This window comes from Scophthalmus maximus, chromosome 4 (assembly GCF_022379125.1).
Source record: "Scophthalmus maximus strain ysfricsl-2021 chromosome 4, ASM2237912v1, whole genome shotgun sequence".
In the NCBI taxonomy this organism is placed as follows: Eukaryota; Metazoa; Chordata; class Actinopteri; order Pleuronectiformes; family Scophthalmidae; genus Scophthalmus; species Scophthalmus maximus.
The window spans coordinates 22,553,920-22,567,637 of NC_061518.1; the positions used below are offsets into that span (position 1 = coordinate 22,553,920).

A 13,718-nucleotide genomic window follows, 5' to 3' on the forward strand; every position below is an offset into this window, starting at 1 on the left:
CGTCAGTCCTCAAACCTTCAGACTCACCGCTGGCGCTCGGATGATCATTACCAGACCAAAAAAGCACAGTGAACAGATGACACAACTTCAACCTTCTGGTATGAACACATTACATATTTGTTTATTTTTTTTAACATTAGACAGTCAAACATCAGTTTGTTATAAGAACATGACTCTTTGGGGGAAAAGCCGGCATTTACATATAAGTCCAGTCAAAAGAAGTGTTAAAAACAGGAACATTAAGTAAGGGACGACCCACCATCCAGGAGTGTTGAGCGTCTGAGCGAGGTTTGACAGATCAGTCACCAACAGAACAGACTTTCCCTTAACGTGACCGGAGCTCCGTTCTTACCGTGTCCTGTCAAAAAACCTACTGAACGTGTGCAAAGACAACAGCACATCTGTGGTTCCTGCAGGGGAGGTGTTTTCTCCCAAGCTCTTTTGGCTGTAAAGAACTTCTGGAGATGATAAACCGCAACACGAGAGGAGACTTGGGAGTCAAACGTTGCTATTCGGTGTTAAAGAGGTGAACTGCATGGAGCCGAAGCACCACTGTGGAAGAGACGGGTCGCTTCTACTGTACAGCGCTGAGGTCGAGGCCAAATCGCCGTAGTGACACTGAAAGGGACAAAACAAGACGACTGTACTGTAACAAAGACAAAACAATCCACCGTGCTCATAATGCAGTCACTTCATTCAATATTAACACCTTTCCACAAACATTTCAAGTGCACATTAAGAAAAATTAGCCCTTTGAGAGCAACGTCAACCTCCCTGTCGCAGATGGGAGTTTGGTTTTTTTCTGCTGAGCAGCGACAGCCACCACACGAGCAATTCATCTCCCAGCCGTGCAGCAACCAAGGTGTAAAACGCAAAGTTGCACTTTTATTGTCCTGCTCGGCGCAAAGGTCCGCCGCATGAGCTCATTAACGTGAACCGCACCGAACATTTCACGGATTCATTCAGTGATAAAAAGCCTGAGATGTTAGCAAAAGAGTGTCGCCCCACGTTAAACGAAACCCAAGTGTGAGGGTTTAACGAGGCCCTCTCTATATTCTAGTTTTGTCAACACGGCAGCTGCTTTCTGCAACATCCAAACTTGAAAGCCGCTGCAGATCTCCTCTCGGAGGTGAAAGTGCTTCGGTAGCAGCTCTATTCAAATGCTGCTGCTGCTGCTACTCAAGAAGAAAATAAATAAATCTTGTATTCAAATCAAGCAAAGAAAAGGAACAAACTCTTTTTTTTACAACAATACATTTGGAGAAACACCTAAAAATAAGCAACCTCCGACAAACACATCAGAACAGATTTCGCCTTGGATTTGAACATCGTCGTCCCTCTGAAAGTAAGGCACTCAGGCGGCGCGTGACCTCTGCTCCGTCCTCCAGCCAGTTGAGACAACTTCCTGATTCCCCACAAGGTGACCATGCACTTTTAGTGCAGAGCCCGTTGACACCAGACAACCCTCACACACTCACACTACACTATCGCAGCTGAAGTGTATTCGAGCCACACACACGCACAAATCACGACCAGCGCCAGGCCTTTACCCGACCGAATGACATCGTAGAGGTTCTGTACAGAAATACACATGGGGAAAATGTCAAGACACTGCGGGCGAGCGTCCTGGAGAGCATTTGAAACGATGCACAATCAGAAGGACGAGTGGCGATTTCATACATGCTGATACAACTTAAAACCGATGTAGAAAATATGTGCTGGTACAGAAAATAGAGATTTTATACACACCGGCTATGCAAAAATACACTCCTTTTCTTTTGAAATGGCCACAAAGTCTTTCCTTTACACAAACATCCAACCTCTGGATGAGGCAAAAACAACAAATCGGCAACTCATGGACCCTCCCCCCTCCCCACCGACAGGCCTGGGACCGCTGTCGCATTTTTACCATCCTGGGTCACCTGACATCCGCCACATTCAACAGCACTTCAATACAACAAACTCCAGCTGATTTCAAATGACCACAATACATAAATAACAGGTTGTATTATATTACTGGAAAAATTCACAGCAAAATAACACCAGAACAGCTGAAAGTAAAAAAAAAAAAAAAAAAAAAAAAGCAGGGAAAAATGTACTTTGAAGTGTTTTGGAGAAGCTTTTTCAACAGGAGTGAAAGAGCAGTAATGGGCGGCACACGAGACACTGGTTTACAAATGATTATATCAAGCTTCCGAATGCTTTTCCCTCCGACCGGGAAGGATATTTTCCTCCGCCATCACATCACTCGTATTTCTTTAAAGCAGCAGATTTACAATTTGAAGAAATGAAAACAAAAATCAACGTCCACACCGCCGCGTAGGCTTTTACACTTCGGCATTGACATTTTTTTTCTCGTTTCGATGACAGAAACACAACTGGAGAGGATTGTCGGTCAAAAGAAACTTTCCTTCTGGAGTCTCAATAACTATTGTTGGTGCTGCCTTCACAAAGGCACTTGTCCCAGTTGGTAGAGCCTCTGAGACTGTGTGGACTTGTGTTTAGGTGTAAGAGGGAGGCAGGGCTGGAAAAGGGACAGCGAACGTAAGTGACGCAGGAGCTCAAGCACTTGGCTTTTCTTTAAATATTGCACTTAGAAAGGGGGAGATGCGACGTGGAAGATAAATATTTAAAGGGACGAGGAGTGATTGTGCAGTCAGCCCTCTGAGTAGGAGCTAGAAAAGGGGAAGATAGGTTGGCACTGCTGGAGTGGATTCGGTGAACCGAAGGAGGATCACAAACGAGCAGAGGATTTTTTTCTACTCCTCGGCATCACTTCCCCTGGAGGTTGCTGAGCTCCATGTCTTCCTTGCGGCGTTTCTGTTGGGTGAAAAGGGAGCTGAAGGGGTAGAGTTTGGCTTTGGCCGGGTAGCGCTGGCCAGCGATGTCCACCTCGTAGTCCCCGCGGTTGATGAAGTCTGGGGTGAAGGGGGTTGGGAGCCCCTCCGGGCCCGGCGGCGGAGACACGAAGCCGAGGCAGACGTGGCGCTCCAGGGTGTAGCTGTAGGCGCTGCTGGTGGTAGCCCCGGCCAGCTGACCGTTGCGGTAGATGGGCTCCCCCCACCACGGCCACAAGTCCAGCTCCGTGTCGTGGTCCTCCAGGACCAGCATGACGAATCGCCGAAACACGCCGTCCTGTCGCTGCTGCAACAACGCCTCGCGGCCGAGGAAGTCTTTGTCCTGTTGGTGGTCAGAAGCCGGGACACGGGTGTGGATGTGGCAGAGAGAAAAAAGAGAAAAGAGACAGAGTGTTCACGAGAATTTGACAAAAAGTCAAAGAGAGGAAGTAGAGGAAAGGAGGGAAAAAGAGAGATAAACAAGGGAGGGGAGCACTGTTAGGTTATTGAGCCTGGCCAAGCAAAAATTTGCATCTTCAAACAGGAATCAGCTCCGTCGGGATGGAGACTGGAGCGACAGGAAGCCACCGCTTTTTAATTCCATTTATTTCTTCAATATCACATCGATGAGGACATGGACTCAGCTGAAAGCAGCTGAGCCCATTCTCACACTGTGGGTCCGAGGCTTTAAAACTTTCCTGACATTATGGATGTATGCAGCAGCAGATGTTCCCCTGTTCTCAAAATATGACTGATGGTAAACTCTACCACTCTCGGTGTTAGGAGCCACCTGTTGCATCTGCAGGTGCAGTCTGGTGACATTTCCTTCTCCTTCCGGCAAAGACTACAACCCATATGTTGAAGGTCTCAGTAGAGCAGATGGGACAGAACCGGTTATTATTCTGCTCCTATCTCATCTTCCAACCAGAGTTTGAAAAGAAAGTTAAAACTTAACCGAGAGCTTCAATTATGTGGAAATAATAAATACAATGCTGTTATTGTGGAACCTCTTCTTCACTAAAAATCCCCTTGGCAACTGTGAAGAGCTGCTGTTTACTGAAACACCATAATGCTGTGAGAAGGGAAGTAGAATTAAGACTCCATGCAGGGCTGAAGTGGCTACAGACCGTGTCAAACTTGACCCTGAACTCTCGTCCACATTCCAGCGGCGTGGTGAAAGCGTCGAGGTCCTGACCCCAGAAGGCAAAGAACTTCTCTATGCGGAGGCTGCGCAGCGCGTAGTAGCCTGCGTTACGAATCCCGTACTTCTGACCCACTGACATCACCTCGTTGTACACGTGCAAGGCGTACTGTAGGGAGCGGTGGGAAAAACTGGTGTCAGACTTGACGTACTGTACAGTAAAAGCTTACAAACGTAAGTGTGTGTGTGTGTGTGTGTGTGTAGGTTGCACCTCTATGGGGATGTAGAGCATGAAGCCTGGCTCCCCAGTGTGAGTCATACTCATCACTTTGATCCCGTTTGCATAGCCCACACTCATCTCCTGTAAACACAAATACACACACACGTGATAAGTTACCGTTAATCTCAAAGTGGGTATAATAATAACAGGGCATAAATGGTCTCTTGTGCTACGATTACAACATAATTCCCATCACACTTACTAATACAAAATTACTATTATTATCACTCTAATGATGTCACAGTTAATAGCCTTGGTTTCCTACCTTGCAGAACATAGAAGGGAAGTGGTCAGGTGTCATGGGAACGTAGGACAGCTCGGCCAAAACATCCATTGCACGGGGTCCAATAAGATTTAAGGCTGAAGGGTAAAAGATGAGCGTTATAAAAACATCGTCACAGAGATCGACAGGTCAGGTGCTTTCTCACTCAGGTTTACTGACCAGGATCACAACCAGTGTTAATCATATGACCTTATTAATAACAACATCTGTTCAGAGTGTGTTCACTGGTTATCATCCTTTTAAAAAATTAAAAAAGAGTTGTGAGGGATTGAAGTCTGAAAATCAGAGTGTTTTATCATTTTACAAAAGTCTGAGCAAGATCTATTTCTCACTTAAAAAAAACCAATTGACGAATAATGATTTATATCAGTTGCCATTAATAACATTTTGATTATTAAAGCAGGGACATACTGCATATGTTGCCCACATTTCAGACTGTTAAGGTAAAAATAAATTATAAATTGAATGTTTAACTGACCACCCACTCGGTCCCACTAATGTCTGCAAATGCCACAATCAGAATCAGTTCCCCATAAATAACTGGGTTAAGAGCAGGAAGTGGAAGTGTGATGTGCATTGCATCAAAAGTTGAAAATTGTACTGCCAGTAGATGGTACCATCGCTTCAGGATCCAAACATTACCACCGTGTGCTCACATGTGTACTTCCAGCTGACGTCCTCCAGGTGGAGCTGTGGGTCATTGGGCATGTGTTTCTTTATCCAGGACCAACAGTGGACCTGCTGGTCTGTCGGAGAGACGATGAAAAAGCTGCCCAGGGGAAGAAATTGTGACTTATTTTAAGTGGTCACTACAAACTTGCAGGTGTACATTTTTGTATTTCTCTCAAGATGTTTCAAACCTGTTCTTGCTGATGCGGACCACGCTGCAGTCGTTCTCGTAGCCTCCCCTCTCATTCAACATGCCGGTGTGGACAATGTGTCCGACGGGAACATCCAGGTCGTTGGCACACAGATGCTGCAGCAGCTCCAGGGCCTGTTCTCCTGTCGACTGGGACACCGGGACAGACCAGAAGGTTGGACTTGGGCAAACACATGCAGAGATCACTGACTGATCTGGGTGTGACCAGAGGGAGGAGCGTATGATTTGAAAGTTTGAAGGCCACAGAGCAGCAAAGTTTATTAGCAGCTTTATGCCCAGTGTTGATGAATCGTTAGTGCTTCGTGACTCACCGACAGTTCGAACTTGGTGAAGGAGGACATGTCGATGACGCACACGGCCTCTTTGCAGCATTTCACCTCCGCTCCCACGATGTCAAACCAGTCCGGTTTGTAGAAGGTCTTACTCTGGTCCAGAGACAGCAGATCTACAAACACAAACATGAAGAACATACATAAATAAAACCAGGCATGCTTATCATAACAAAAGCCCATCATGTGCTGTGGAAGTTTGTCCATTTCATTAGGTTTCATTCATCACACTTAGCAGCTTTTTTTCCCCAGTTGAGATTTCCCATATGTGACCATTTTAGGGATATCTTCTATCTGCTTGATAAAAGCCATAATAGTCGACACTCAGTCCTTCAGTGTACAATATTAATTATCAATCATGTGACATTACTGTTTAGTGTACCTTCTGCCTGTGGGTCTAATGAGATGCTTTCATTTTTGGTAGTTTTAATGTGTTGTTTATTGTTGCGCATCTGCTCCTTTCAAAAAGAACATTCGGGTGTGAAAGTGATTTCTGATGAACTGTTCCATTATGAAAACTTAAGTTTCTCTTAAAGCCAAGACGGCTGATTATAACCACTCCAGCCAGGCTTATAAGACTCTCTATCAAGTTCACACTTGGACCTACTGCTGTTGTTAACTATTACAGCCACAGAGTCAATCATCAGCAACCACGTACGAAATACTGTTCACATTATTTTGCAACGTTAACTTGAAGAAGAAACTTCAAAAATAAAGCAACCATCATTTGTCCTGTAGCAGAACATAAAGTTATCGGGTTTTATGTTAACTCTGCTGGTAGCCTAACTTAAATGTGTTTGAACTCGGCACGATAAGAATTATATCAAGGCTGTTCTTACTGAGGCTCACTAAAAGATGTTGAAGATAAAGGTAATGTAGGTTGTAGAATTGCTGGTTGATAATCTTTACCTTTCCCATGAGGAACAAAGTATTTGGGCCTTTCAAAGCCATGTTTCTCCATCCAGCGCGCTCCCTGCGTGTCCAGACGGTCGTACAGAGGGCTGGTTCTCAGCTGACGGCCAGTCTGAAAGTCCCAGCGAGGAACCTTCAGTTCATAGAGCAGGGCTTGACACAAACACACATACAAACACTTTAATAATATCAGAGCAAAACTGGAATAAACAAGTCATACAATTATTTGCACTGTGAAGGTAGAGGAAATACAAAATTACATATAAAATTATATATAACTTATAAATAGTCCCCGTCAATTGTTTTTCGAATTTTTGAATGATTATAGCATCTTCAAACATCTTTTAAACTATTCTGATTGGATACATTTGTTTGGGGAAAAAACACATCCTCCACTCAGATGTTCAAGACTGTTCTCTTCAATTCCTGGTTTCGTGGCTGAGAAGGAAGCTTTCAAATATGAACTAGAAGTTTAAAAAAAAACGCCAGTCTTCTAGCTGGGAGGCGACAACGCAGCCCACTGCGCCAAGGTGATCTCGCTAGATAAGTGACATTTTGTCATTGAAAAAATAAGCAGCATTCACACATAAGAAAGAAAGAAGGGAGTAAAGAAAGAAGAAGTTAAGAAAGAAAGAAAGAAGTAAAGAAATATGTGTAAAAAAAACCACAAAAAATATATATTGTGCATTCACACATAAATATTGCTATTCCCCCAGCATGACCTTTGATATATGAATAACAGGTAACTAATTAACTTGTTAGACTTGAGAGAATTGGTCAATCATTCCGTTTTCATTCATTCAATCATCTTTTTATTATCTTTAACAGAGGATAAAAAGATTGGGATGGTTTAATGAGCTTTAAAGCCTCATGCAAAAAGAAACAACTGCCGCGAAGAGTTACTACTCACGCATGACTTCCATGACTCTGTGTCTCAGGAAGGTCCGGCTGCTCTGCAGGTTACCGAAGCGCTTGATGTCCAGTGGCCAGACGTTGGCGGTGGGGTAGCCGTAGGTCATCCACTCTGCCAGGTACCTTTATGCAAAAATCACACAAACACGCCATTTGTGCTTCGTTGTAACGCAACTTAAACGTATCTACACACATTGTGGATCAGTGCCATTTAAAAAAATTGAGGCAGGCCATCCTCCAGCAGAGACAGTTATAGCCACGCTTACTTGCCAGCTCCTCCGGCGAAAGCCAAACCAGATGAGTTCATCCCAGCCAACACGTAGTAGCCAGTGACGCCTGGCGTCTCTCCCATCAGACAGCGCATATCAGGCGTGAAGGACTCCGGACAGTTGACGAGCTGATGGATCTCAGCCGACTCTAGACCAGGCATTCTCCTCAGCAGAGCGTTGAGCATTGGCTCTGGAGGCAGACATAAAATATGAAATATAAAATTACATAAAATGTCCACATCAGCAAATACATTGTTTTTTTTAATCAGTAACTAATAGTCAGATAATTATCCTGAACAAACCATACTGTGATAAAGGCAACTATGTGCACAATACTGCGGGTGCTCACATCTAAACATCCCTAGCACAGCAGGAAGTGAAACCTTTTCCCTCATTGTGTGTAGACAGACCTGCAGGTTTTCCCTCATGAAAGCCGACCCAGGCGCAACAACGTTAAGTGCTAAGTCAGTAGAAACAGCGATGGGATGTGCGTGTGTAGGACTTTGCATAATTTAAAATTTTTTTAGCACTTATTATCATTATTATTATTATTATATTTATTATAACAGAATTAAATAAACATCACTTTGACAGCTGAGTGGATCAAGTGATGAGTCTGAAACTATGTTCAATTGCTGAAAATAAGTTAACATATATACTTAAAAATATAAGTTTATATATACACAAAACAAAACATACAGATTGCCATTTCATTCCCTGTCTCCCCTTCATTGCCCCCCCCCCCCCCCCCCCTTTACCAAAGTGGTCCCAGTCCTCCTGCATGTTCTGGATCTCCAGCTGGTTTCGGCCCTCAGTGAAGATGGGTTTGGGATTCTTCTCAAAGCCCCCTGACAGAAGGCCGCCCTGCCACGGCCGTGCATATATCCTGCCGTCCATATCGATCACCACTGGAGACGAGACACAAGTCAGTTAGATCTCTTTCTCTGGAGCCAACCTGTGACCCCAGGTAACGGACGTTTACATGCAGGATAATTAACTCATCCAATTTTCTGGGTACATTATCAGTTATCACAGGGAGCCAAGTGGTGTTGTTAGTGGTACCATACACAGCGATGTGATGATGGTGGTGTAAATATTATGTCTGGGATATAAATATAAGTAATTGCTTTGTTTAATCAATGTAACTAACGCTGTATCGCTCACTGTGTTTTCGCACCGATGATTATTCCCGTCGCACAACGGTCTTCTGAACGAAAACAGGCGGAAGAAAACGACAGAAAGTGTCCAAGTTCCTTATAAGCATAAAAATGTTGCTTTTTCTGAAAAGGAAACCACTCTTTTGGATATTAACTATTGCTCCTGTTGTATGAGTGGTGTAACTCCTGTTGTGAATGGAGCAGTGCGTGGAGTGGGTGCAGTGGGGTGTGTCTACGTGCATGGAGCTAGAGAGACAAAAGGAACAGCTAGAAGTCAGTTGTAGATACTAGCAGCAGATGTGCAGCTAATGTTACAGCTGATGTCCAATAATAAATGCAGCAATTCCTTAGTTCCATGCAAATTTCTCCCTGTGTATGTTCACCAGGCTGTTTGAGGGAAAATAAGTCCCGGAGCAGACTGCTTCAGCACTGGAGAAACTATCTCCCTACTCCCGACTACGGACCGGACGACGGACAGGCTTAAAGATCAACACTCCTCTCAATTAAGCAAAAGTATTTCTTATCTGATTACTCAATTAATTGATTGAATAATCTGTAGAATACTCGATTACTAAAATAATCGATAGCTGCATCCCTATCTAGTACAGACATCATTTCTGACAGGCAAAAAAAGGTTATGATATTTTTCAGTGAGTATGATGTGCAAGACCTGGCATGGCGTCTGGAAGTGGCTCTTGGAGAGGTTTTGTGAGGAGGTAGAAGTGTTCACAGCCATGAAGAGGGACTGACACCTTCCTCTCACTGGCCTGGCCCAGCTCGTAGGCCCACTGGAGCAGAAAGACACAACAAATATGTCTATCTGCTGCTAAAAAGACAAGTATATTGAATATACCAGCATATCATATAACTAACTATTCACAGTGTGGCCTCAAGCTCAAAACTAGTAGCTAAAGCTCCCTCCAGCCGGTCCCATTTAATTGGCAACTGGCTCAACCAATAAGAATAATACGCAAATTATTTCATTTGCAACATTTCCGCCCAATGTTTAGTCAGACTGCATTTATCCCTTCAAATTACAAAGGTAAGAATTTACTTTAAGTTTTACATTAAATCAATACAGAAATAAAGGTAATTCACAAGTGCTTACTCCTCTTTTTGGCTCACAAACTCTGTGACATGACTTGGAACTGTTTTTTTTTGTTGTTGTTGTGGCTGATTTGTATTCCTCAATACCACTCCGAGGGTTTACCTGTCCAGCACAGTTGACGAAATATTCACATTCAATGGAGCCCCGGTCAGTCTCCACCGCCATCACTTGACCCTTCTCCACCAGAACCTGCTGGACACTGGTCCGCTCCAGGATCTGAACCCCTGGGTGGGATGAAAAAAGATGAGGGGATGTAGAAGGAAGCAAAACGGAGAAAGGGGAGGAGGACGGAGAGGGAGAATATGACAATGAAGAGGAGGATGAGCAGAGGGAGACAGAATAGTAAAATGGGTTGAATTAAAGGTTTAACATTTCCTAAAGTAGTCCACTAATGGTCTTTCAAAGGTTAGTTCTGAGTTACCTTGTCCAGCAGCAGCCACAGCCAGGGCGTGGTTAACTTCAGGTGGAGACACCACAGCATCAGCTGGGAGGTGGAGTGCCCCTACCAGGTCATGAATATTGACAAGAGGGTGGAGTTTGGCCACTTCCTTAGGTTTAATGATGTTACAGCTGATCCCCATTACCCTGAGAATAGAGTGTAGGAGACAGAGAAAAAGGCCTCATATTAATTTTAAAGGCTCTGCATATCTATCTGGTTCCTGGTGCCCACACGTAAATAAAACAGAAGTGTTACAACAGCTGCAGGAAAGTTATTACTTCAACTTTTAACCGACACAAAGGTGCATTCAGAACACAAGTAATGTCTAGTTGAAATGTAGGAACAAGAAACTTAACCCAATCCTTTCACCAACAGGCACAAAGTTTATGTTTAAGTTATAGCAAGAAAATCATGGCTGGACTTGAATTAGTGTTCAAATCATGACCGCTTCCAGAAAATACAGTTGTGTGTCCCCTCGTAGCAAAGCTACCTCATCCATATACTGTAAACTCAAATGGGCCGATGCTTCCAAAGGTATCCTCTATTGAATAATGACATGATGTTCGGAGGTCTTACTTCAGTCGGGATGCCAGGCGCTTCAGGGAGAGGAAGCGATCCTGATTTTGAGCCAAACACAAAGATCCCGTCTTCACATAGCCTGAAACACACGACACACACACAAGGAAACCCATGTTATGTGACTCAGCAGGTCTCAAACTATACAGTTACTTCCAAACTACTGTATGTGTTTATAGAGAGTTTAAATGAGTGTTATCATAGTCAAAACTGTATAACAATTCTCATTCTAGCTTTGGAAAAGGCAAAAACACAGATAGATAAAAAATCATAATAAACTAAAGCAGTAATGCATATCCATCCTGAAAATGTTTAAGGCAACTTATTAGACATTAAATACACCTAATAATTAATCCCATCTTAAACCTTTGTCTTCAGGAATAACATCAGGCACAGTTAGATATGAGCGGCAGCGAGAAATGTGGAGTGACAGACCTGTTTTGACCCCCGTCTCCTCCTCCAGCTGCTCGTAAAGGCCATTGGAGTAGTTGGCCATTTGACACTCAATGGAAATAGGCTTAGCCACGCTGACAATGCCAGCACACAGTCTGGTGGTCCCTGCACCGAGTCTGTCAACAGGACAACAGAGCGGCAGATGTAGCATGAGCAGAGCAGTATGGAACCGTCGAGTGTTTTCACCGATTCTCTCTACTGCCTCCTGAGGAAGACACCGTCTGCACTTGGTCCCCCTCCGTGAGGGTTTAAGAGGTCGGGGTTGGCGAAAGAGCAGAAATAAATAAGTGTCCCTTTGTCAAGGCCAGAAAACAGAGAGGCTTAGCACTGGTTGATTTAGTGGAAAGAGCCTTGCTATTCATTACACCCCCCTCACACACACACACACACACACACACACACACACACACACACACACACACACACACACACACACACACACACACACACACACACACACACACACACACACACACACACACACACACGTCTCTCACATACACACACACACACACACGTCTCTCACACACACACACACACGTCTCTCACCTGCCCTGCTCCAGGAGCACGATGTCAGTCCAGCCCAGTTTGGCCAGGTGGTACGCCACCGACGTCCCCACAATGCCCCCGCCGCAGATCACCACCCGGGCCTGGCCGGGCAGCGGGAGCGGCTGCGAGTCCCCGCTGACGGCCAGGCAGCGGGCCGAGGTCCGGAGGCCCCTGTCCGCCAGCCTGTAGCAGGGGTGCGGGGGCAGCAGCCTGGGGAGCAGCACGGGGGACAGAGCCCTGGAGCTCCGCACACAGCTGCACATGGCTGCGCTTACTGCAACACACACACACACACACACACACACACACAGAGAGAGAGAGAGAGAGTACTCACACACTGGTCGTGTATTCACAATTCAAGGTTAGATCGTTTACATGTCAATACTCGCAAATGTCGCACGTGTCGTTTTCGTGTTATCTAAAGATGCACCGTTGCAGTTTTTTTTTATATATATATCTATATTTATAACAACACGCATGCTAGTCGACAAGTGCGCGCGTTTCTCTCTCACTAACACCGGGAGACACGCTGAGTGGCGAGCACGGGGCCCGGGCGGGTCTGCGACGTCGACCTGACACGGTGCCTCAGCCGTCAGTCATGTTTCTGACTGATGTCAGCTGTCGCCCGTCGCCGGGGTCACACCTCTAGCAGCGAAGCTAGTCTCGTAGCCCCCGTACGTCAAGCGATGCCTGGACGTTAGCCGACGCGCGCCAGGGGTTGACACGCGCACAACTAAAGTCCCGTGAAAGTCCTCGGACGTGTTCGTCTTTTCTATTTCGGCTCCCGGAGTTACGCGTAGCATCGGGGCGCACTGTAAGCTAGCGAGCGTAGCTTAGGCTACCGCACGGCTAGCTGATGAGCTACGCCGGTAGCTACACTTCAGCCGTGTTCACAGGCGTCCCCCCCCCCCGAGCCGGCGCTTCGTTCACGGTCTGGGCCGAGAGAAAACTCACGAAGTCCGTTTGCCGTAGTGTCTCGACGGCAGGAGTGGCCACCGGCAGCCGGGCGATACGACGGGCAGTCTCGTCTGGTCGCAGCAGCAGCAGCAGCAGCAGCATTCGGCACCAATGTCAAACTGGATTCAATAACAGGCTGCACTTCCGGTCTGAACCTTCAAAATTAAGTCCTTCAGACCGATGAGGGCTTATTTATTTATTTATTTTTTTAATGAAGGAATATGTGCAAAGAGAGTTCTCTCAGTTTTTTTTTTGTTCTTGTTCAGATTATAGATACGAATTTTCCAAAATCGATTAGGCATCTTAGAGGATCTCCATTGAATGCGAAATAAGGTTTATGTGTTCATTGATCAGAATTGGGCAGCGTTGTTTCATGTCAACGGGTCAAACTGAGTTTTTTTTTTCTTAGTACAGCTACCAAATAAGTCTATGACATGTTTTATCCAGTATAATCAGGTGTAAATATGGTCAACATACTCAAGGCATCAGTCAAATAATAAAATGCATGTGCAGGTGGACATGTACAGGATAGACCACTGGGGGGCGACAAAGGCCTACTTACAATGTCAGAAGTTTATGGGGGACTCTTCTTGCTTGGTTATTGGAGTGCTGTAAACTATGAACCTCTCAGTGATG

General features: G+C 45.1%; 1 protein-coding gene across 1 annotated transcript; it reads right to left on the reverse strand.

The window, feature by feature from the left end:
- Positions 1 to 96: 96 nt before the first annotated feature.
- On the reverse strand, positions 97 to 13,236 carry pdpr (pyruvate dehydrogenase phosphatase regulatory subunit). Its single transcript, XM_035627964.2, has 18 exons — positions 13,080 to 13,236; positions 12,126 to 12,399; positions 11,559 to 11,692; positions 11,124 to 11,205; positions 10,530 to 10,693; positions 10,211 to 10,332; positions 9,671 to 9,788; positions 8,602 to 8,751; positions 7,841 to 8,033; positions 7,573 to 7,697; positions 6,660 to 6,815; positions 5,733 to 5,866; positions 5,402 to 5,550; positions 5,198 to 5,310; positions 4,524 to 4,618; positions 4,250 to 4,339; positions 3,965 to 4,147; positions 97 to 3,180 (listed from the first exon to the last, which is right to left on the reverse strand). The coding sequence occupies exons 2-18, from the start codon at positions 12,386 to 12,388 to the stop codon at positions 2,773 to 2,775; spliced, it is 2,679 nt and encodes an 892-aa protein (XP_035483857.1). The 5' UTR covers positions 12,389 to 12,399; positions 13,080 to 13,236; the 3' UTR covers positions 97 to 2,772.
- Between the last annotated feature and the right edge of the window lie 482 nt (positions 13,237 to 13,718).

What these genes read in the sequence shown, in the direction of transcription:
- pdpr (XM_035627964.2), bottom strand. Translation starts at nt 12,388, where the DNA reads ATGTGCAGCTGTGTGCGGAGCTCCAGGGCTCTGTCCCCCGTGCTGCTC. An exon ending in CAGAGTCATGGAAGTCATGC is followed by an intron (nt 6,816 to 7,572) that starts GTGAGTAGTAAC and finishes GTTTGTGTCAAG; the next exon opens with CCCTGCTCTATGAACTGAAG. An exon ending in TCCCTTCTATGTTCTGCAAG is followed by an intron (nt 4,340 to 4,523) that starts GTAGGAAACCAA and finishes TTGTGTTTACAG; the next exon opens with GAGATGAGTGTGGGCTATGC.